Source organism: Hemicordylus capensis, chromosome 3 (assembly GCF_027244095.1).
Source record: "Hemicordylus capensis ecotype Gifberg chromosome 3, rHemCap1.1.pri, whole genome shotgun sequence".
Classification (NCBI taxonomy): domain Eukaryota; kingdom Metazoa; phylum Chordata; class Lepidosauria; order Squamata; family Cordylidae; genus Hemicordylus; species Hemicordylus capensis.
Genome location: NC_069659.1, coordinates 237265039 through 237289487, shown reverse-complemented (window position 1 = coordinate 237289487; position 24449 = coordinate 237265039). Strand labels below are relative to the sequence as shown.

At 45.6% G+C, this 24449-nt stretch overlaps 1 protein-coding gene and 1 long non-coding RNA gene across 2 annotated transcripts; one reads left to right on the top strand and one right to left on the bottom strand.

Moving 5' to 3' along the window:
- Positions 1-15: 15 nt before the first annotated feature.
- Positions 16-20499, top strand: LOC128349089 (uncharacterized). Its single transcript, XR_008318548.1, has 3 exons — positions 16-631; positions 7972-12687; positions 20244-20499. It is a non-coding gene; the product is annotated as an uncharacterized LOC128349089 (long non-coding RNA).
- On the bottom strand, positions 12249-24157 carry CISD1 (CDGSH iron sulfur domain 1). Its single transcript, XM_053305014.1, has 3 exons — positions 23999-24157; positions 13914-14119; positions 12249-12653 (listed from the first exon to the last, which is right to left on the bottom strand). The coding sequence occupies exons 1-3, from the start codon at positions 24027-24029 to the stop codon at positions 12564-12566; spliced, it is 327 nt and encodes a 108-aa protein (XP_053160989.1). The 5' UTR covers positions 24030-24157; the 3' UTR covers positions 12249-12563.
- Between the last annotated feature and the right edge of the window lie 292 nt (positions 24158-24449).

Below are 24449 nucleotides of genomic sequence, written 5' to 3'. Positions count from 1 at the left end.
CCTTGTGACTACTGAGCATGTGCCGATCCGCTTGCGCTTGCGCAGCAGCAGCGCTCGAAGCTCTCGTTCTCGACTTGCCCTCAGTGTCTGTGCGTGGTTTCTGTGTTCCCTCACAACCAGTCAGTTTTCTTACTGGTCTCCCCAACCAAGGCCGGATAAAGGGATTTGGGGCCCTACTGAACAGTGTGGTTTGGGGTTTTTTTTTTGGGGGGGGGGCTTTTCTACACCGACACTTCCCCCCGCATAGAGTGGTGTGTAAAAAGTCAGGGACAGCAATCAGCCCCATATCCACACACAACCTGACAGCCTTGGCCACGTAGAAAGCTGGCTTAAACTGAGTCAGACTATTGGTCCCTCTAGCTCAGTAGTGTTCTTATGGCTGTCTTGACCTGCATGTATGTATGTACGTCTGTATGTAACCTGACCTCCCGCCTCGGGAACATGATCTATCATATATCTGCATGCTAAACGAACCATGCTAGCACAGTGGCTGGCCACCCAGGAACTCCTGCTGACAACACCCCTGGAGGACCCCCTGGACCTGGAGAAGACCCTCCGCCGTCGAGGACCCATGCCCAGAGGCTGCAATTGGCAGAAGAAGACTGGCACGGCCCTGTCGGCCACACGCAAGGTGAGGCTGGGATCTGTCCCTCCCTTGGACCTTTTGGACCTTCCTCTCACTGAACTCTTTTAACCAGACTCTACCCAAACCCGTAGGAACTTGCGTACAGTGCTATAATCTCTCTACCATTGCAACCACACATTCATTAGTACGCGGCTGTGTTTTATCGGGAAATTCTATTCACTGTTGCTTTTGTAAACCATATGTTAAACATTCTCTAATAAAAGTCAGTCTGCTCTGACTGGTAGCAACTCTAGGGTTTTTCAAATAAAAGTTGTTCATGCCCTACCCTCCCTGCAAATGCTGGCAGGAAGGGAACCTGGGACCTTCTGCATGCAAACATGCAGATGCTCTTCCACTGAGAGGTGCAGGGGGGGAAGCAGGTTTTAAAACAATTCTTTACCATCTATTTTGTAAAATCTTATTTTGATGCAAGTATAAGATCAAACTGCAAAATTATGTCTTTTGGGTGTGACACGGGGGTGGAGGAGTGTTTAATTTTCAGCTTTGCAATCTACAATTCTGCAAAGAGTGAAATTAGGTGGGTGTTTTAATTCCCCTGCAAGCTTTTTAAAGTCTCAACTCCCTGCTGCCAAGAAAAATGTATACCCTCTTCACACATTATGGTCAGCTTGATCCCACCCATTCATTCATGCCTTCCTTCTTCCATTCATCTCTACTCACACCTCTGGAAAGACCACAAGCAAGAGATGAAGCTATATCTTTAAGATTTCATGCCCAGACCAGGCTTTTCCCACTCTTGTCCCCTGGGATTCTTTTAACCTAAGTCAACAGAAGTGCCAAATTCATGTCAACACACATCATTGTTAAATAAAGAAATAAAAGTACCTTGCAAAGCACATCATAAAGACCTCCAACAATGTGCAACAACTGGAAATCTGATTGAAATTATCTCTTGCCATGTATCTCAAACAAACTACATAGATTAGAACTCAATCTATTGGTTGATATTATTTATTTTATTTGTATTTTATTTATAAGAGCATATCCTCTGTTTCTTTTAAGGAAGAACCTCAAGACTCCTGTTTTTGCAGGCTTTTAATTAGAATTAATTTTAATATTTTTAGAACCTTGTTTTAATATCTATTTTATTCTGTTGTTTTTATTGTGATGTGTTTTAATTTGTAACTTTTAAATATTTTAAATTTTGTACACCGCCTAGCTTCCACGATAGGATAAGAACAGCCCTGCTGGATCAGACCCGAGGCCCATCTAGTCCAGCATCCTGTTTCACATAGTGGCCCGCCAGATGCCACTGGGAGCCTACAGGCAGGAATTGAGGACATGCCCTCTCTCCTGCTGTTACTCCCCTGCCCAGCAACTGGGACTCAGAGGCATCCTGCCTCTGAGGCTGGAGGTGGCCTATAGCCCTCCGACTAGTAGTAATTGATAGACCTCCATAAAGTTATTCAAACCCCTCTCAAAGCCATCCAGGTTGTTGGTTGTCACCACATCTTTTGGCAGAGAATTACACAAGATGATTATGTGTTGTGTGAGAAAGTACCTCTGTTTGTTGGTCCTAAATTTCCTGGCAATCAATTTCATGGGATGACCCCTGGTTCTAGTGTTATGTGAGAGGGAGAAGAATTCCTCTCTATCCATTTTCTCCACACCATGCATGATTTTATAGACCTCTATCATGTCTCCCCACAGTCGTCTTTTTTCTAAACTAAATAGCCCCAGGTGGCTTGGAGACAGGGGCCACCCATTCATGAGTCATGGTGAGGCAGAAGCCTCAGGAGAGGGGGCAAGATGACCCCCCGTTTCTGCCACCTGGGTAGCTCTCCAGGATCCATCTGACCCATACAAACTTTGCAAGAAGTGCGTGTGCCTGCTGGCAACCTTCCTGCCCTCCACCTTGGGTACGAAGCTGGACCCCCCACCCCTTCTTTAATATTCATGAGTTTTGCAGTCTCAAAAGAGGGGGAATGAGAGCAAAATACAGCCAGCCAAGAAACAAGGCCTCTCTGCTTAAAATCATAAGACAGGTCAAAGACATTAACTCTAGGAACACAGCAGTTGTTCAAAGGAGGAAGGGAGGTCTTACCTGTCCCTCTGGCGCTCCTCTGCCACACCCAGCCACTAGGGATGTGCATGGAACCAGTTCGGAGGCCATTTATGTGCAGGTGCGGCAAATACTTCTGGGTATATCCAGTAAACGGGGGCAAATGGGGCAGCAGGGAAGTATGCTGCTGCCCCATGGACTTACTAAAAATGGAGTGCCGATGGGGGAAGAGCAGTGGCACCCTCCCCCGCCCTTATAGCAGAAACACTGGCCCACCTTCAAGCCCAGTTCATTGCACATCTCTACCTGCCACCCCACTGCAGCGCTGTCAGTATTGAAAGCCACACCATACAGCTGCTGTGGCTCCCAGCAGCTTATGGGCAGCTGTATTGCCACGGGTGGCCAGCCGGTGTGCAACAGGTTGTTTTGGGATTCGGAGACAAACTCAAACCAGTGTGAATGCTAAAGAAGTTTTTATTAGACAAAGCTGAATAAAAAGAGGATTACAGAACCAAAAAAAATGCATACTTCCCTGATCTGGCGAGATCGTGTTCATCAAGGAGTCCGTCTGGACAATGAATGGAAAGTGACCCCTGGAACGCCAGCCTGTGCAGAGCACCGGTCCGGACTTTGGCCTATGCTGAACTCCAAAGTTACTAGCATGTCTGTGTGTCTTTCTTACACCTTCACATTTTCACACAGCACCAGAGAAAGGGCTGTGGGGCCCCCCTTATCAGCTGTGTATGTGAGCCTACTGCGCTCGGCCAAAAGCCAAGCACATTCCAATCTTAAGCAGAGCCTTGCTAATCTTCTCTATATGTTTTAAGTAAGCCTCATCCGTGCCTGGCTACGCTAATTGGCATAATATAAACTTTACAGGGGTACAGATGGACGTGCGGTTTCAACACAGAGACAAGCTAAGCGTACAGGGTTATTACAGTTCACTTCCAGAAAGGCCTAGAAGGATCCTTTATACGCATGGCTATAAGCAGTGCATAATGGTTATAATGGTTAGCATGCGCAGAGGGTAGAAAGGGATCACACCACTACACCTCCTCACCAGTGTCTTCTGTAACATGCCACTACAACAGCATCAGTACGTAAATGGTGTCTGTGCCGACACCACCCATGGGCTGCCGTGTGCCATGTGGCATTTAGTACTGACAGCACTGCAGTGGGGCAGCGAAGGGGCAGATAAGAACTGCCTTCCTCCTTTTAAAGCGCCTTTTCATCTCCCGCCAAAATAATTCAGCTGGGCTGGAACGGAAGGAGGCTAGCGGTGGCCCCCGGGCCCTGCCCCCTGCCCCCCAGACGCAGGGGGCCAGCTAGCTACACCCCTGTGTCTGACGTCAGGCACTGGGGTGGTGGTGGTCTGTCTCCCAAATGGGGCCACGCGGCCCTGTTTGGAAGGGAGATCGGCCTGTGCTGTGTTGGGCAGAGTGGGCCAGAGAGGCTCTCCCTGCCTTCAAAGACAAGGAGAACCATTCCAGCCATGCTGCCCAATGCAGCGTGGGCCACTCTACCTCCCAAATGTGGCTGTGTGGCCCCATTTGGGAGGGAGATGGGCCCCCCTGTGTTGGCAGTGGGGCAGGGAGAGCAATCCGGCCTGCACTGCCAGTGCAGCATGGGCAGAGTTTGGTCCCAAATGGGGCTGTGTGGCCCCGTTTGGAAAGGAAATAATGCCCACCGCATCTGATGTCAGATGTGGGGGGGCATGTCTGGGGCTGCGAGGCGTGGCCCGGGTTCTTTGAACCCATTCCTCCAAGGGTGGCTTCGCTCCTGCAGCTGGGGCACCTCAAAAGTGTTTTGGCACCTCAAGTTAGAGGTGCTGAAACACTTTGTGCACATCCCTACAAGTGAGGAGCAGACAAAAAACTGACTGGACCCCATCTGGATTAAATGAGGAGGTAAACTGAAGATAGAATATAGATGGAGACTTCTGGTCATTGTTAAAGAATGTTTGGGACATATGATTTTTATGGAGATACATCATAAATGAGTAATTTGCAAATTCTGTGAAGAACTGGATCCCAATTTAGTTTTAGAGCAGGTATTTACATGGTTCATGAGCTGGTCTCTTTATATTAGATGCATGTAGATGTATAGAGTTTGTATTACACCATCTAATCAGTTATATTGACGTCCCTTGGGAATGATATATTTGAGACTGTAGCATATAACTGGAGTTTAAGTCTTTAAGTAGTTTCAGAATCAGGTGCTTTTGTATATGAGGTCTCATTTGAATTTGGTCAGCTAGTTACTATTTTTTTTTAATAGAATTGTTGGGGTAATATATTAATATAAATTGGAGTGGGATATAGCTCCCAGTTATATCCCAATTGCAGAATGGTTTGTTATATATGCTTCTGTTATGTAGAACAGCCTCCTGGGAATACAAGGAGCATGATTCATCACAGTTAAAGCCACTGAGGAAGACTGTGCATCAGTCAAAATGTGTTTGGCTCAGGACATCAGATTGTAAAGTATCTCCCTGAGCTGCACTACACCACAAGAGTACAAGCTATTGTGGAACAGTTGACTCCATATCTCAGATATAGAAGTTCAACTCCTTTGAAGCTTAGTACTCCTGTTGAAGCATTCCCTTTGGGACTTTTCAATATTTATTCGTACAGATCTTTTTACATATACTTGTGATGGCTTTTATCTTTACCATGTAGAGCATTTGTCTTTTTAATATATATTCTGTTTGGATTGATACTGGTTTTATGCAGATTACTTTTATAACCATATGGTACCTTTCTCTTCTAAACTGAGAATATAGATTGTGGATCCTGATTATGAATATATTTATACTCTGGATCACAACTAAAATAAAGGTATAGAATACATATATGTTGGGGGGGCTCTTTTTGTTCACCAGCATATTTTTACTAGGGCCCTATATGGTTTTGTGTGGCCATGGTAGCTTGTGGTGATATCATTCACCTGAATTCAAGATGGTGGATACATGAATGTTTGAGGTGCAAATGGGCTAATCGGTGAACCACCTAACTGATTTGAACCAAATCTGATACAGTTGTAGGGACACCTCAGTTATGTAGTTTGTGATGTCATCCACCCCAGTTCAAGATGGTGGGCCCGTGAATGTTTGAGGCGGAATTTGGTAATTATCAGTTAGAAATATAGTGAAAAGAAAGTAGGCAGATTAATTATTACCAGAACTTCTTGCCTTTCTTTTTTATTATGCCTGTCATATGTTCACTTCCTTCTTCTTGCCTTTCTTTTTTATTATGCCTGTCATATGTTCACTTCCACTCCTTACCACTATGTCTATGCCCTGAGCAGCTAATGGCAATCAGAAGGCTCTTGACTATGTCCCCTGCAATGCAGGTGATGAACTGTCAAGCTGCCTCTTTCTCCTCTAAAAGTGACTATGTCTCCAAGACAGCTGCATCGAGATGCTTATGGGTCCCTATTTTGCCCTTCTGCGTAGCTCAGCCATAGAGACGAACTAGGCAACCCAAATTCAAAGTGTGTTTTGGTTGCCTAGCTGGCCTCTATGGCTGGGCTACACAAAAGGGCAAAACAGGGACCCATGAGCATCTTCACCACCTTATTTTTGCACAGCGGCTGCCCTAGGCCTAAAAATTTTACTGAAGGGGCTTACTGTTCTTCCCCAAGTTCAAGTGTTTGTCTTGAAAGAAAAGCCACTGTGAAGCTAACTATCCTTTGACAGAATTGCCCTGTGTTATGAAAGAGGAGATGCTATACATGGATAGAGCATGTTGGCAAGCCCCATCCTGCCATGGTGAATGCTAAAACAGCCCCCACAACAGTTGAGGAGACAAATGTTGCACTTGTAGAGACAAAGGGTGGGGTTAAAGAGCACATCAGAACATGGGCAGGGTTTACAGGTGTGCTCATATGGACTATACTTGGTACAGCATGCACAAATAAAAAAGAACATGGACAGAGCAAAGAATTCTGATATGGCCACGCTTCTGGTGGAGTGAGTGGTCACTCCTCCAGGAGGAGGGAGGTTAAGGGAAGCGTAGGCTAGTAGAATGCAGGACTTGATCCAATTGGCAAGAGTGGCCTTGGATACCCTGTTGCCCAAGGTGGGTATATGGAAGGAAACAAAGAAGGAGTCTTATTTGCGAATGTCCTTGGTACATCCAATGTAAATGCGTAATACTCTACACATGCTCAGTTTATGCCAGAGCTTTTCCTTGGGATGGGCCAGGGAAGGGCAAAAGGAAGGCAGGACGATGACTTGCGACTTATGGAAGGAGGTTTAACCTTAGGGAGGAAGGTAGGGTCAAGTCGAAGGTTAACCGAGTCAGATTGGAAGGTACAAAGTTCTCTGTACACAGACAGGGCGCCTAGCTCAGACACCCAGTGGGCCAAGGTGATGGCCACAAGGAAAAGAACCTTGAAAGTCAAGGTTTTTAGGGGAATAGAAGAAAGAGGTTCAAAGTGGGGCTTGGTTAGGGCATTGAAAACCTTGTCGAGGTTCCATGAGGGGAAACGCTTGAGGGGAGTGGGGGCTAGGTTGGAGGCCCTTCTTGATGCGAGTGGAACTTTGTGAAGTAGCGAGGGAGGAGATGGTTGGAGGGGGAGGTGAACAAATCTACTTGTGGGTGACTGAAAACTTGAGAGATTTGAAGGAAAACGTTAGGATGAAGAGACCATTCTGCTGGGTCGAGAGGTCTTCGACTGAGCCAGTCTGCTTGTATGTTTTCCTCCCCCTTGAGATGTTCTGCGGTTATGGATCTGAGATTGGTCTCCACCCATTGGAAGAAGAGGTCGGACTCCATCAGTGACTTGGACTGTGTGCCACCCTGTCGAATGATGTGTGCCTTGGCGGTAACGTTGTCCAATTGGTTGGAGATCTTTTCTCTCCTTTCTGGTGGGAGAAGGATGGAGTCCTGAGAAGTGTCGAAGAGGGCCCCCAAGTGAACCAGGGACTGAGAGCGAACGAGCTGACTCTTTTCTGTATTCATCATGAAGCCATGGTCCTGTGGGCAGAGAAGTATTGTGTGGACATCCTCCTGGGTTTGACGTAGTGACGGAGACCTGATGAGGAGATTGTCCAGGAACAGATGGATGTGTATTCCCCAGAGATGGAGATGTGAAATCAGCGATACCATGATTTGTGTGAATACCCGGGGTGCGGACGAGAGCCCGAATGGAAGGTTGCGGTGTTGGAAATGTTGACCGTTGTATGAAAAACAGAGAAGTAGTCTGTGCTCTGGCCTGATGGGAATTTGCAGGTACACTTCCAAAAGGTCTACTGAGGTGAGGTAGGCATATGGTCTCCTTGATTGTGTGGAGGGAATCCATCCTGAACTTTTTCTTTCAGATGAAGCGGTTGAGGAACTTCAAGTTGAGAACCACCCTCCAAGACCCATTCTTCTTGGGGACGAGGAAGAGAATAGAGTACATGCCTAGAAATCTTTGCATAGACTGAACGCATTCTATCGCTTGAATCTGGAGGAGATGGTGAACTACTTGGAGCAGCTGAAGATGTTTGGCCAGATTGTTGGAGCAAGGAGAAGGTAAAAAATGCTGGGGAGGGTAAGAGAGGAGTTTGAGGGCATAGCCATTGGATACGGTGTTGATCACCCAGTTGTCACTGGACGTGGACATCCAGGTCATTGCGAATTCTGACAACCTACCACCCACCGGGATCAAGTCATTGCCTACGTGAAGCTGATGTGGCGGGGGTGGGGGGAAGGTCTTTTGCTGGGCCCTCTGTAGTTGCCTCTGAAGTGCTGATGCCACTGTGGCCTGCCGCCACCTCTGGTTTGGGGGCGGAAGTCCCGGAACTGCATGTAGGGCCGATTGTAGAATTGCCTGTTGGAACCAAAGGAGTACGTTGGGGCTCGAAAGAGCCTGTGCGAGTCGCTGTGGTTGGAAGACATAGCCTTCTCTCTATCCTTAGTTTCCACTAGGATAGGGTCGAGAGGATAGGGTCGAGTGCTGGGCCGAACAGGTTAGTACCCGAGAAGGGGGCTGATGTCAAAGTAAGCTTGGACTTAGAGTCCACATTCCAACTTTTGAGCCACAAGGACCTGTGTACCACCACTCCTGCAACCATAGCCCTAGAGAACTGTTGAATATAGTCCAAACTGGAGTCTGCCATAAGGGCTGAGGCTTTGGCTATTTTGTTAATACTCTGGCAGAACTTGGTGTTTTCGGGTAGAACCAGGGCCACAAGTTCCTTAGCCCAGAGCACGGAGGCCCGAGCAAAAATGGAGTTGGTAGTAGCCACCTTGATGGTTGTGGCTGTGGCATCATGGACCTTTCTTAAAAGGGTGTCATATCTCCTATCCACTTGGGACTTTAGCTGCTCTTGACCCTCTGCATGCAGGATAGAGCCTGAAACCAGTTGGGCTACTGGGGGGTCTATTTTGGGGGTGGCCAATAGGGCTATCACCTCTTGTGAGAGATGGTAGCATTTCTTTGGGAGATTGCCAATTGGCTTGGAATACATTGGGCATTGCCACTCAGTTCACATAACCTTGCGAAAAAGAGGAGGGAACAGCATGCCGTAGAAACAGAGATATTTGAGGGAAAGACATTCTGATCTAAGGTGGTTGATGGTTCCGTGGATTCAGAAGGTGCCACATCATGCACAGTTCTCTTTGCCTTGGATAAAATAATGTCGAAATCTGATGAAGAAAAAAGCCTAGAAATGTTAGGGATAGGGGGTACAACCTCCTCATCCGAGAGTTCTCCATCCTCCTTATTGGAACCAATAGGTTCTGCTGGTTCTGAGTGTGAGGAATCAGAGGCAGAGGTGGGGATGGCAGAAGCAGAGACGGAGTGCCTGATAGGGGGAGGGGGGCAGTTGGAGAGATCAGGGGAGCCGTAGCAGGAGAAGGAGATAGGGTACGTACCCTAGGAACCAGTACAGGAGGACTTGTGCAGGATGCCTGGGTCATTTGGGACTCATATGTTCCTGAGAGGAGGAGGAGGAGGAGGAGGAGGAGGAGGAGAATAAATGTCTATGGCTCCTTTTGCGCCTTGGAGACAATGGCCTTGGTGCGAATACCCCCGCTCAGAAACTGGGATGGCTCACCTGCGTGGGCTAGAATCCAGGGAGGAGGATAGCCAGTCACTGCCTCTTCTAAAAAGGTAGCTGGCGTCAGCTAGGGCCACATGCCAAAGGAGCAGGGGCTGCCGGCACAGAGATCGGAGCCGCAGGTAGCTCATGAGATGGGACTGCTGATGGGAGGCTATACGGAGGTGCAGGTGGCTCATTGGCAGGGCAATCAGGTAGAAGTTTCCTCCTAAAAAAACTCCCTCAACCAATGGGTAACCCTCAGGGAGAAGGGAGGGTCTGGAGTACTCACAGTTCCTGGAGATGCAGAAGAAATGTCGGAAGGCACAACAGGCAGAGAAAATTACCTGGGCAGTGGGGAGGGAATGCGCGGGCAAGCTGGTTCCCCCTCAGCCGCTTGGCCCGTATTGGGTGCCAGGAGATTGCCCGAAGGGCGCTAGTTGTCCCCCTCAGGAGACAGCGGTTTGTGATGGTGCGCTTTCATTTTCAATCTTTTGCAGACTGCCTTAATTAGGAACCTCTCGCTCAGTTGTAAGCTCTCAGCTCTAGAACTCAACTCCTTGCGCCACTTTTTATTTGGGGAGGGCTGGCCCCCACTATGCTTTGACTTCTTGGGAGCCTTAAAGAAAGTCTGCTCCGAAGTCTGTGCCTCCTGAATGGGAACCGCCGGCGCGGTGGGCGCAGAGGAAGCTGACGCTACTTGAGGCATGGAAGTAGGGGCCGTATGCACTGAGCTGCCCAGGTCCTGCAGCAGCTGGGACTCCTCTGAAGGGGAGCCCTGCAGGAGCTCCTGGACGTGAGCCAACTCCATTGGAGTTCTTCCCTCCCCCCAAATAAATTGCAGGAAGAAAAATAAACCTTTTGCTTGTTCCAAACAGTCCGAATTAGAATGAAAAAAGGAAATATAATTTAGAAGCTTTTAGAAATAGCCAATATGAGAACAGCTCTCGTCCCACCCTTGCACAATCTAAATAGGAAGAGGAGAAGTAGAGCACCACAGTGCAGCAGAAGAAAGTCGGGAGCAAACAGCAGCCAAAAACCGCCAGTAGACGGAGCTCTCTCCACTAACTTCCTATCTCAAGCAAGACAGAACTGGAACTGGGGCTGGGAGGCGCCTTCGGCAGCACATTACATCACATGATCCAGTTCTGTCTCGAGCATGCTCAGTATACAATCCTATCTGATGAGCTCCTACACAAGGGGAAAAGAAATTCTTCTCCCTCTCACATAACACTAGAACCAGGGGTCATCCCATGAAATTGACTGCCACAAAATTTAGGATCAGCAACCGGAGGTATTTTTTCACACAACACATAATCAACTTGTGGAATTCTCTGCCACAAGATGTGGTAACTGCCAACAACCTGGATGGCTTTAAGAGGGATTTGTATAACTTCATGGAGACACCAGGGAGAGGTTAGGATCCAGAAGGACCCCCAGACTGCACAACTGTTCCTTCTGGGGAAGTGTGACCCTATCCAGAACTGGCAGATCAAAATAGTCTCCTGAATTCCGACTCTGCATGATAAGTCCTTGACTCAGCCTTCCATCCTTCCGAGGTCGGTAAAATGAGTACCCAGAATGTTGGGGGCAATATGCTAAAATCATTGTAAACTGCTTAGAGAGCTCCGGCTATAGAGCGGTATATAAATGTAAGTGCTATTGCTATTAGCTGGATTTAGTCTGTTTGTTATCCCTCATCCAGCCCATCACCAGCTCCAGATTATGCCTTCTGATGACAACATGGAGAAATAGATTTGGGTGTCACCATCATATTGTTAACACTTTGCAACAAATCTCCTGATGATTTCTTCCAGTGGTTCCATGTAGATGTTAAACTACATTAAAGACAATATGGAGCCCTGAGGGATAGTATATGGAAGTTCAGATTTGAAGAGCAACAGTCTGCAAGTGACACTATCTGGAATCTGCCCAAGAGGTAGGAGCAGAACCACTGCAAAGCAGTGCCTCCCATCCCCAACCCTCTCAGACACTCCAGAAAGATATAATGGTTGGCACTATCAAAAGCTGCCAAGAGCTCCAAAAGAGTCACACTTCCTCTGTCAATTCCCAGCTAGAGGTCATCCATCAGGCCATCCAAGGCAGTCTCCACCCCATAGCCTGCTTGAAAGCCAGTATGAAATGTCCACATAATCAGTTTCCTCCAAGACTGCCTGGAGCTGGGGGACCACCACCCTCTCAATTACCTTGAACAGCCATGTAAGCTTGGCAACGGGCCTGTTTAACTCTGAGGGATCCAAATGTACAAATAAAAATGACAGAGATGTGTTGCAGCAATCAGTAACTGGAAAAGGCATTCCCCATTCTTGCACAGACAGGAATGCCTTTTAAGATGGCACTTGACATCTGTAATATTGAGAACTTGTGTAAAAAGATAAAACCTCTTCTGATCTATTAATATGATCTTTCCCCACCTTGATCCGATCAAGAATAAACAGCCTTACTCTTAGCACACCATTTTGAACCAGGTGGAAAACTCATCCTATACATTTCATTCTTAGAGTGCTTGATATTTTGAATAGCCAAGAGTTTATAAAAGCAAAACCAACACACATATTTGAAAATAATTTAATGTATCATTTTCAATACAGAATTCAGAGTACATTCTAAGGGTTTGGTTTTTTACACTTCATGAGAATGTACACTTTACAAAAAAAAAAATCAAGCCACAGATATTCATTCCTAACATATACAATGTAGTGTTTCAGCAAGGCAAACACCATGAATTACATATGTTGCAGCATACTGTATACCACACCTAAAAAAATTTCAGTGAAATGACTCAAGACCTCTGTTTTACACGAAGTACAGGTGAGCAGAAGCACTGTGACAAGGTCATGTTTCATGGTATCCAAATCATTTACTGTTTATGCATCTTTTCTCTTGATAATCAGGGGCCCAACGTTGTCTCCTGTTTCATCATTATGCTTTGTGTGAGATCCATCACAAAACGGGAACTGAAAGAAAGAAGTCTTAAATGCATATTCTTTGGTAAGGCAAAGCAAATAGTTCATAAAACTTCAAGAATCGACAAAGAATGTTTGTGCAAGCTATTAGTCTAAGAATTCAGCAGATTATGATACAGGAATCAGGAGATACTATAGTTCTACTGATGCTACAACGTGAGAGAGAACCTGTCAATACCATGCTTCAAACTAATTAGATTTCTCCTATCTCCTCTCCTACTCTTTTTTCTGATCATTCACTTCATAAGTTGGGCAAGGGACTATCAGCAGCAGTGCCTTTTCTGTGGTGACACACATGTTGTGGAACTCCTTCCCCAAGCACATTCAAAAATGTGCTTTTTTATTTTAAATAAGGGTGCTGCTTCTTAGTATCCATGGATAGATACCATATGGATTAAGGTGACAGCCATCCAGAGGCATGGGGACAATGGAGCAAGAATCCCTGGGCCACCCGAGTCAGAGGGATATGCCGAGGCACCCCCTCCCCCAGTTACCCCTTTGTCCCCTCCTGGTGAACAAAGCGCTTGCCAGCTGGGAGCATGACATGCACACCCCTCCTGCCCAGCCAATGTTTCATTGAAAGGCTGGCTGGCTCAGGGCTTCTTGCCCCACCTCATCCCTAACAAAGCAGGGAAAGAAATGCCCCCACCAGTCAGCGTTGCAACGAAACACTGCCTGGGGAGGATCAGGCGAGGGTCCAACCCTCTTCTGCGTAGTGGCCACACCCCCTTGTGTCAACACCAGATGCAGGAGGCATGGCCAGTAAGAGCAGTCAACCCTGCTGTGGAGTAGCCCTCCCAGCCAGCCGTTTGTTGAATAGCTGGCAGGGAGCTCCCTTCCCTGCCTCCAAGGAATGCACATGCAATGCCCAATCCAGTGGGGCTGCCAGTAGCAGCTTATCCCCCAGCCGCCAGTGAGCTCCCTATGCCCTTGCAGCCAACATTTACAATATGTTTCTGACAAGCAATTTGAGTTAAAGAGGCCGAACAACAAAATAACTGAATATGCTGTTTACTCTTAAGATGCATGGACTCAAGAAGAGAAGGCAAAACTTGACATATATAGAAAACTGCTTTGACAGTTATTTCCACAATCAATTAAAAAGTCTTCCTTCAATAACTGTCTCCTATCCAGTTATTTCTTCTGATCCTTTATTATGAGTCTACAGCAAGTATTTTCATTCCTGTCAGTTTGGTAGACACATTTAAAACTGTAAAACATTATAGGAGCATGGCCCATTTCTTCTCTTACCTTATTTGACCTCCAACATCGGCAGTACACAGCTTTATCTCCCAAATCTTCCATATCAAATGCATGAACTACCTTAGGATTGTCTTTCTGGATATGGAGATTTACCATTGCCTTGCAGCATTTGTCCTTATGAAGAAGTTTTTTGTAAGCAAGATACCCAACAGCTGCTGCTCCAGCAGCAAGAGAGACTGCTACAACCCATTCAGCTGAAACAAAAGAAAAAGATTGTCAAAAACCATTCCAAGTACCTCTTTGCAAACAGTCTGGCACTGAAGCAAACACTACTGTTCATTAAGCTTTCCGTCTGTAATAGTTCTATTTTCACACATAGTAATTCAGTTTGCTCTTTGTTCCCACACTTAAGAAGATGGAAGTTGAGAGCAATTTTTCTTTGTACGACTGCTCACACTTTTGCATTTTTACTCAGAATGACTCCACTACACCCATGTTAGAACAAAGACTATATAAAATTGCAGTCTAATCTAAGCCCTGTTCAGATGCTCTTTAGACCTTACCCAACATGATTATGAGCACCGGTTGTGGCACCCGTCCTATCACTCACCCCCCGCCCCCAGTCCACTTCACCATTCATCGTTACAGTGGCATTTGCACCGGGAAACACCATGACCATGATGGCAGGCACTTCCATGATCACCAGCCTGTGGTCAATTATGGAAGTGCCTGCCATCATGGTCATGACATACAGTGCCCATGCAGACAAATGCCATTGTAACTAGGGATGTGCAAAAAATTTCAGGCACAGATCGATCTGTGCCCGAAATGAGCAATTTCGGGTGATTTGGGGCCGAACCGAATCACCCCCGATGTCCCCTGATATTTTTCGGGGCTGAGCCAAATCACCCGAATTTCGGGGCCAAAAAATTCGGGTGATTCGGCTCATGGCTGATTTTGGGGGATTTTTTGAAGTTTTAGTGACTTTGGGGCAGTTCGGGGGCATAGAATGGGATCTAGGCAAAAGGAGTGGGTGGGGTGGTAGTGCCTAATGGGTGCAGGCTACCACCCCAATTTCAGGGGGATTGGGCAAAGGGGTGATTTTTGGGGAATTTCTGAACTTTTTGTGTCTTTGGGGCAGATTGGGGCAGAAAGTGGGGCCTGGGGCAGAAGAGTGGGGTGGGGTGGTAGTGCCTAATGGGTGAAGGCTACCACCCCAATTTAAGGGGGATTGGACAAAGGGGTGATTTTTTGGGAATTTTTGAAGTTTTGGTGTCTTTGGGGCAGATTGGGGGCAGAAAGTGGATCTGCCCCAAAAGAGTGGGGTGGGCTGGTAGATAGTGCCTAATGGGTGGAGGCTATCACCCGTCCCCAATTTCAGAGTGATTGGCCAGAGGGCTGGATTTTGTTGATTTTCTGAGGTTTTTCTTCATAAAGTGCTTTGTGGTAGATTGATTCATTCATCATATTCATAGTAAATGCGAGTGTGAAAACGTGAAAGTGGGGTCATGAGAGTTCTTTAATTGAAAAATATCTCATTTGCTATCATTGAATGAGAATTCACACCTCAGAAAATAAGGGAATAACATCCCTTCAGAAAAACTTCTGAGGTGTGAATTCTCATTCAATGATAGCAAATGAGATTTTTTTCAATTAAAGAACTCTCATGACCCCACTTTCACTTTTTCACACTCTCACTTACTATGAATATGATGAATGAATCAATCTACCACAAAGCACTTTATGAAGAAAAACCTCAGAAAATCAACAAAATCCAGCCCTCTGGCCAATCACTCTGAAATTGGGGACGGGTGGTAGCCTCCACCCATTAGGCACTATCTACCAGCCCACCCCACTCTTTTGGGGCAGATCCACTTTCTGCCCCCAATCTGCCCCAAAGACACCAAAACTTCAAAAATTCCCAAAAAATCAGCCCTCTGCCCAATCCCACTGAAATTGGGGTGTTAGCTGCCAGCCATTAGGCACTACCACTCCACCCCACCCTTTTGGGGCAGATACACTTTCTGCCCCCAAACTGCCCCCAAGACACAAAAACTTCAAAAATTCCCAAAAAATCACCCCTTTGTCCAATCCCCCTGAAATTGGGGTGGTAGTCTGCACCCATTAGGCACTACCACCCCACCCCACTATTTTTGCCCAGATCCCATGCTATGCCCCCGAACTGCCCCAAAGTCACTAAAACTTCAAATATTCCCCAAAAATCAGCCCTTTGCCCAATCCCCCTGAAATTGGGGTGGTAGCTTCCACCCATTGGGAACTACCACCCCACCCCAATATTTTGCCCCTGGGCCCTTCCCCCCCGAATCGAGTCAGATTCAGATTCAGGTTAAATCCGAATCCGAACCGAATCAAGGGTGATTCGGGTGGCCCATATTTGGGCACAAAACAGAACAGGGGTGATTCGGTTCAGGTCCCGAACTGAATCACTGAAAATCCGAATTGCACACCCCTAATTGTAACCATGATCGGCAAGGTGGAGAGGTTAATAGGGCGGGATTTCCGAATCCCCTTTCAGGACTCGTATGTTCGTTAAGTTTTAACCAACATCTGAATAAGGCTACAGAGACATTTCTAGTGATTTTAATAGCTTTAGAGAGTATGTATAAGGGACAGCATCAGCTTCACCTATAGAGGAAGAGAGAAGTCAATTTTAGAATAAGTTAAGATCTTGAGAAAATAATTTGGGGGCAAGGCATTGGCTATGCTTTTGATTCTATAACATATGAACATGTTACAAGTACTAACATTCTTATGCAAGTGGAAATAGTAGATAATTAACATGCAGAATCTAAGGAATTATATAGAGCTACTGAACAAAGTACAGGATTATATGGAAAAAAATATACTGTAGGAAGAGCCAACATTCCTACACTATATGCTAGGAAAATTACACTTACCAATCCAACCTAATACTAATAAAGGATAATCAGGATCCAAAATATTCGTGCATCACAACCCTTGATACAACACAAGCTACTACACAAAAATGAAATACTAGTTTAAGAGTAACCAGAGGTACACAATCACACCAGCAAGCAGATGTTTCCTGCTTAATTTCAAAGCCTCTTTATCTGGAAGCAAGTCCCACACAGTTCAGTGGGATTCACTACCAAGAAAGTATGCCTAAAACTGCAGAGCAATTGATGGCACACTCACTCAGGATAACATGTTATACATTTTAAATGCCATGTTAATCAGTTACAAGGCATTCCATTAAAATCAGATCTGGCTGGCACCCTACACAACCTAAGAATCTACTCTAGAAACCTCAGGGAGATGGGGTGGGAAGGCAGACAGCTTGATGTGAAAAGGTTGTTTTGAGGAATTCTGAGTTCCATTAACAGATTGGTAAATTTGTTATACTTACAGCACCTTGGGCCAATGACCTGTCTAATTCTTTGTAGCAGCACCTACCTGCAAGGCACTTTACATAGCCAAAGCAATTTTATGAGGACCAACTAAAAATAGTCACAGAGTAGTAGACAAGAGTTTGTAGAACTCTTCAGGTTCAGTGTTTAACGAGAGAAAATGTTGGTGAAGAGATGGCGGAAGTTCCATCCACAGTATCTCATAGCCTCAAGATCATCTTTGCAGGCTGAATAGGTTAGTTTATGCCCAGAATGCTTTGGTACAACTCAAGATCTTTCCCACTGGGCACCAACTAATAAGCTTTCCAAAGAGCTTCCTGAATCTCATTAAAAACATAGGAAGCTGCCTTACACCAAATCACATCAGGTGTCCATCTAGCTCAGTATTGTCCATACTGACTGGCAACGGCTGTCCAAGGTTTCAGGCACAGGCAGATATTAGGGATTGAACCAGGGATGTTCTGCATGCAAAGCAGAAGATCTACCACTGAGCTACAGTTCCATCCCCATCTTGAGACTGTCACACATTGCAGATGGAGCTTCTACTGTATTCTAGACCAGCAACTTTTCACACTCCAGCACCCATCCACCCCCCACTTTCTTACTTATGGGCATATACCCTAATTTCGCTAAACTAGAAGCAGTTCAATCCAACTTCCTGAAGAATACATTTCAGGTCCCCAGCTGAGTTTCTAGGGCGGTACTACGGCTAGAAGCAGGGATGCTCAAAACAGAGTCTAGGGCTTGGATTATTATTTTTGAATTCTGGCTTAAGCTGATTTTCCATCCCATTGGTTTAGCTCCATCGGTGCTAAAGGATATATACTACTCAAGGTGGGGGAAAGGGGTAGAGGAAATCTATACTATTACGGTTTTCCCCCCACCGCACTGCTAGCCCTTGGCTATGAAAACTCCAGACTCAAAATAAGGGAAAGAATCTATGATATGGAGCACCAAATTGATCAGGGCTCCATTCCAGTTGATGTCTTTTTGGGCAATCAAATTCTGAGTTTTTACCCCTGCCAACTATTTGAACCAGCTAACAGCCCCAAAGTACAGCAGAGCTCTGACAGTAGCCCGATGCAATGGCTTGTGCACAGCTATGTTGGAAGGGAGATCCCAAAGAATTCCATATGGAGAGAGTATTTGCCCCTGTGGCTCTGGTGAGATTGAAACGACAGCTCACGTACTCTTGTACTGTCACTATTATCGCGATATCTGCCATAAGCTTATCTCCTTAGATATTAGCCCATATCCAGGCTGTACTGATTCCTTTTACATGAATTTCCTTTTAGCATATCAGAATGACTCTAGGTCTTATAAGGTGGGCTGAGTTCTGCCTCATAGCTAGCAAAATCCGATCGGAGCTCATTAAGAACTAATGTTCTATGAGCTATAACACCGCTCTGTATCATTAATTATATAATTTTGCTATCTTGCTACCTTTATAATCAGTGTCACTGTTATAAGTCTTGATTAACCCTTACATATAGTTTTATCTTCATAGTTCTAACTTTTAGCATTTTCTACTTACTACACTAAATAACTTTACAGAAACTTTTATTTTGTAGGTGTAGATTGTTTGAACCGTTTTTGTCTGTTTCGCTGTTGTGCTGGTCAAAGACCGAAATAAAGGCTATGTCTATGTCACTTTCTTACTTTAGCATGAAGCCTAGAGAAAGAGTTCTATGGAACACTAACATTCACTCATTGAAGTTACAGAAGTATTATTCTATTGTTCCTATCTGATTTGAGTTCACAGAGCTTAAATGCACAACCTTATAGAGCAAGCAGAACAGCAGAAGGCACCAACAATGTAACAGCAGCTATGCAATACTCAACCAGCAGAAGACCCAGACCACCAGTATCAGGGACTGCCTCATAATCTAGATGAGCAAAGTACAGATAGCAAAGTACAGATAGCCAGGGACCGACAGAGATCACAACACCTATAATAATGCAAGTGAAGGATACACCTACAAAACCCCATGCACTTGTTGAACATTAGGGCTGTAACTACCTCTTACTTGTGTGGCTGTACCTCTGCTGTAGCCAATGATTTCAGAGGCAGTGGAGGGAACAGAACACACAAAGACCAAGACACACCAGAAGTGACTACAGCACTCTGCTTCCACCTATTCAATGCATAGGGAAGAAGCCAGCTTCAGAGCTGATTAAACCATGGTTTACTGTTACTGACGCATATCTGGGGCTCACAGGCTTCTCCCTCACCTTTGCACATAAAGAGAAGAAGTTTGCTGTAGTGTAAACAGTGTAAAACCATTTGTGGTTTTACACAAACCAGGCTTTGTCATATGAACCCAGCAAATCCCGGTTTGTCCTAATCAAAGTTTGAGAACAAGCCGGGACACAAGGGAAACTGGTGAAAGGAACAATTATTAAAGAGTATCAAGTACAAGAGAAAGCAAATACACATACACCTAAGAGAAAAGCACAGCAGCTCTACAGCACTTGTGCTGTCAGGGTCCCCACAGACAACTTGTTCCACAGCTTGGACAGAGGCACTTGCTGGAAACCTCAGTTTGGCAGTTGCCAGAGCGGGTCAGCATTAAGTGCTCAGAGATTAGAAGGCCTGGAAACCGAGGCCTGAAAGAGGAAAAGGGAGGTTTGGGTGGGGGGACCAAACACACCTCTTACAGAATATTATCTTTTTCAGAATGTTGAAAGAAACAGGTTTTAAAGTAGTACTTTAAACCAATGTTGCCACATCCAATTAAACTGCTGCAGAACTTCTCAGTTTAAGATTCAAAGACAGCAATTGTTAATAAAGATATCACCGCTACAGTCTGACTAGATTACTAAAGAAGAAACCACTTTTTGGACTTGGTGTAGGCAAAGCACTTTAAAATGCTTTTGAACATCTTGCAATATTCAGTATGATCTGGGAGTCTACAAAGCATATTGTGCATGCCACATGGTGACAAGGCCATTATGTGTAACACTGCCTTTGACTCGTTTTGCTTTTTAGATTCCTCCGTCTTTCACAGCAAGTGCAAAATGATGAATGCTTGAACACACACACACAGAAACAGATTAACATGTTGAAAAGACTCATTTCAATCCATGCAAGCCTTCCATTTTTTGAATTTCAAAGTAGAATTCAGAGACAACTATGGACCTGTTCAATATTGATTCTTCTTCATAAATTACACTCAAGTTGTTCTTTTACTGTTATATTTATTAGGATGGATTGTGAAAGAAATCCAATAAATAAAGATGGCTAATTTTGTCTCACTGTGGATCACTCTAGAGTAGGAGGAAGCAAACTTGTAGTTCAATAACAATTGGAGGACCAAGTTTGTCCTTCCTTGCTCTACAGAGTTACTAAGCTGTGCACATTATGAAAAATGGAACACACCGAGTTATAAGATGTACTGCTATGCCTTATTTACAGGCTATGGGACTTTTTCTTCCACTTGTTTACTTAGTGCTCTCTAAAAATGAGCTTACTGTGTTTCTGCATGATAGTGTTAGTCTACATACCATTTCCAAGCCTCAGTAGGGGAAAAAGTCTTATTTTGCTTACCGTGTGGATAACTTAAGAATAGAAATATTTCCCTCATTTTCCCAACTAACAAAAAGTATAGAAAAAATATACTTTACTATATTTCAGTGCAGCAGATTGTAGCTCCATTTGTAGCACCCAAGGCCTGGCAGGCCCACATTTTGACTTTTCTGTAAGCAGGTAAAACAGAACAGAACACAACATACGACAGGCAGAAGGGTGGATGCCAGGGAGTGCACACTTGCCCTCCTTGCCACCACCTTTACAGGCAACTTCTTGGCCTGGTGCTGAGAGTTCCGCCATGTTCCAGCCTGGTCCTCACACCATCTCTGAGCAGCAGCAACGCAGGGGACGGGGTCCAGGGGCAGTCCCCCAGGCCCTGAGTGTGTACTCTCCCACCCACCACAGCAGCGGCAGTGTGTCTGCCGCTTGGAGGAAGTGTGTGAGCTGGGACTCAGAGGAACTTCTAGCACTCTTCTCTGGGATGCGCGAGTGCCCAGAGTTCCTCCATGTCCTGGGGCCCCCTCCAAGCAGCAGCTGCTCGGGCAACAGGGTCAAGTAAAAAGTGGATGCAACCTTGCGGAGTGGGGGCAGGAGAGAGAGTGCATGCAGGCCTTGCCGGTTGCATACAGCCTCCAAGCAGCAGATGCACTGCCACTGCTGGGTGGGGTTGGAGTGAGTGGGAGACCACCCTGGTCACCCCAGCCAAAGGACAGGACAAGGCGGCAAAAACAAATGAGTTGCCCTGTTCCGAGACTGACTGACACCCTTAGTAAGTCCTAGTGAAATTTAATTTAGTAGCTTTTTATAATAACTCCTAAGCAGTACTACCCAATAATTTAGACAGGATGTCACCACTGATCTTTGCAGCCTAGTACATGTAATGTTCTGACTGATACTGGCTATCCAAAGACTCATTCAGGGACCATACCACCTGTAATTTTTTTAAACTAGAGACATGAAGGAGTCAAACCTGGGAATTCAAGCATGTTGTCTTCCTCAGCTATGATTCCACTAAGCTACGGCCCTTCCCAAATACAAATTTGACTGCATAGAATAAGCAGGATTCCAAAGCATCTCAGTATTTAGAGGAGCCTAAAGCTCTCATATAGTAATCTCCCCCAGAGATTACTAAAGCTGGTTTTTTTGGTGCAAGACTTGTGTTACCAAACGCACTTACCGAACAAGATCCTAAACCTTAATAAACTTAATTGCATACAACCACATTTAGTATCAACATGGTTCTTCATCAATATGTAATACTGCTTTAGTGTGCATTAATGTTCAATCGGCCACTTTATCTTGTCTTTCTTAACAAGAGATGCTACTTAAAGGTGTGAAGTTGAGTCCAACACTATTTGTCCCAAACAAAAACAATCAAACTTAACATGTAAACCGCACCCCTGAGCCACTTTTTGGAAGGGTGGTATATAAATAAAACCAAGGCTTGGGAGTTTTCAAAAGAACAGCCCTGGGTCATATGAAGTAATAAGTAAAAAAGCTTATGAGTCTGTGTGGAGTACTCTCCCCTCATCATTATTTAAAAGCCAACTTTGCTATTTAAGGGATTAAGTATTTTCAACATAGGGAATTTTAGGCCAACCTAAGCCCCAAAATCTCTCCCGCTAGGTACACAAGCCTGAAATCACCAATAATTAAGCTTGACTCCTCCAAGTGCATACACCACATGAATCTATTATATTAATTCTTCTGGGTGTGCCTTGGAATGTGCATCCCGGAGCTGAGCTGACTGGCTGAGGCGTCCCCAGGAGGATTGGTTGCTGCAGCAGCAGCCTGGCTGTGGAGGCCAGAGGTGGTTGGCCCAGCCCAGCCGCGGAGGCAAGGCCCCGGAGGGAAGAAAGAAAGGGGGGGCAGAAGTGGCAGTGGGGAGGAGAGGTGGCTGGGCTCAGAAGCAGAGACTGGGGCAGAAGGAGTAGGAGAAGTAACCGCCGGCCCCAAAGAGCGCACAGATGCTCTGTGCGGGGTCGGCTAGTTAATTATTATTGGGCATATTTCTCAAAATACACAGAAGTACCTGAGCAGCAGGCATCAGCAAGATGGTGATGATTCAAATAAGTCAGCTATAGATTATCATTAAACCCCCACTCGCAGCGCTTTTAAAGAAGACACCAAGAAATAAGAACTGAATACTAAAACGACATCTAAACTTGAACCAGTTACATAATTCAAAACGAAAATGCTTGCGATTTCCTTTAGCTGGGTAGGGGGGTCAAGAGTTTATTTGCTGTCGACACAGACGTAGCACCCACAGCAAGGAACGGCAAGAGTTAGAGGAGGAAGAACACGTGTTCAATGCATGACACCGACAAACACCTCGCTCGATGCCTCCGCCAAACTAAACAGGATCCGAGATAAGCAAACGTTTGCTCAACCCTAGGCAAGATGAAGCCAAAGGAACGAAAACTCGGGATACTGGCAAGGCAAACTTGAAAAGGAGGCACCTTTTAACATGGTGATTCTTTTTATTTAGCAGGGGGAGAGTAACAGGCCCTATCCACCCCCAGCACAGCCTCCCTCCAGTGACTATCTTATTTTTCTTTTTAGATTGTGAGCCCTTTGAGGACAGGGATCCATCTTATTTATTTGTTATTTCTCTGTGTAAACCGCCCTGAGCCATTTTTGGAAGGGCGGTATAGAAATCAAATAAATAAATAATAAAATTAATAATAATAATAATAATACACTGCTACAGACCACAGTCACGCTGCTCGGGGGCGATCAGTTAGAGCAAAGCAAACCCTGGCGAAGTACACTTGGAAGATGCAGCAAGAGGATACGAGCCAAGGGAGAAAAGAACTCCTGAAGGTCATCGCAAAGCTTAGGAAAGCCTTAGATGTCAGAGGGCGAGCCAGGTTAAGTCAAAAAGAAACGCGTTACCTCGGAACGTGGTCAGGATACGTCTTAAAGTTACATCTCCAAATCCTTAATGTGCTTTATGACAGAAGAAGGGAGCGGTTAAAAAAAACACCTTCCGGGGGGAAAAAAGAGAGAGAGAGAAAGAGAGAGAGCGCCTAGTGACCTTCGCTTCCCCCCAGACTATGATGTGCAGGTCGGGAAAGCTACAAAACACAGGCCCATACGAAGGCAACAAGTAACTAATTGACAAAAAAGAACAGCAGTACTAGGAAGTTAAAGAGAAGTCCCACCGTACGACCCGACTGCAAGGGTACTACAAACCAACCAGCCTGCACACTTACTTCGCACAGAACAATTCGACCCGAGCCCCATTATTCCAGCCGCGGCTACACCAACACAGCAACCACTCTCTCTGTTGCCAGAACAAAGAACATGGACAGTGAGACGCGGGGCGGGGGAAGAAGACTAGCTAAGCTGCGCTTGCGTACAAAAGCTTTCAACATGGCGGCCGTCTCGCCTCTTAAAGGGCCAGTACAACGAAGGTCAAGGGCCGGGTTTTGTACAAGTGGGCGTGAAAATTGGATATTTAGCAATGGAATTCCTTGTCGGAATCATGCGGCGCACAGGCATGCAAAGGATGCAGACACTTTATCCGGCTTCTCAGGTGTAGGGAGTCCTGCCTGGGTTGCCAATTACCTTTTTTCTCTCTTTAATGAAGGCTAAATTGTAGATCATACTTGAGGCTGTTTTTGCAAGCTTATTTCTCGTTATCTATATATGATATTCAGACCT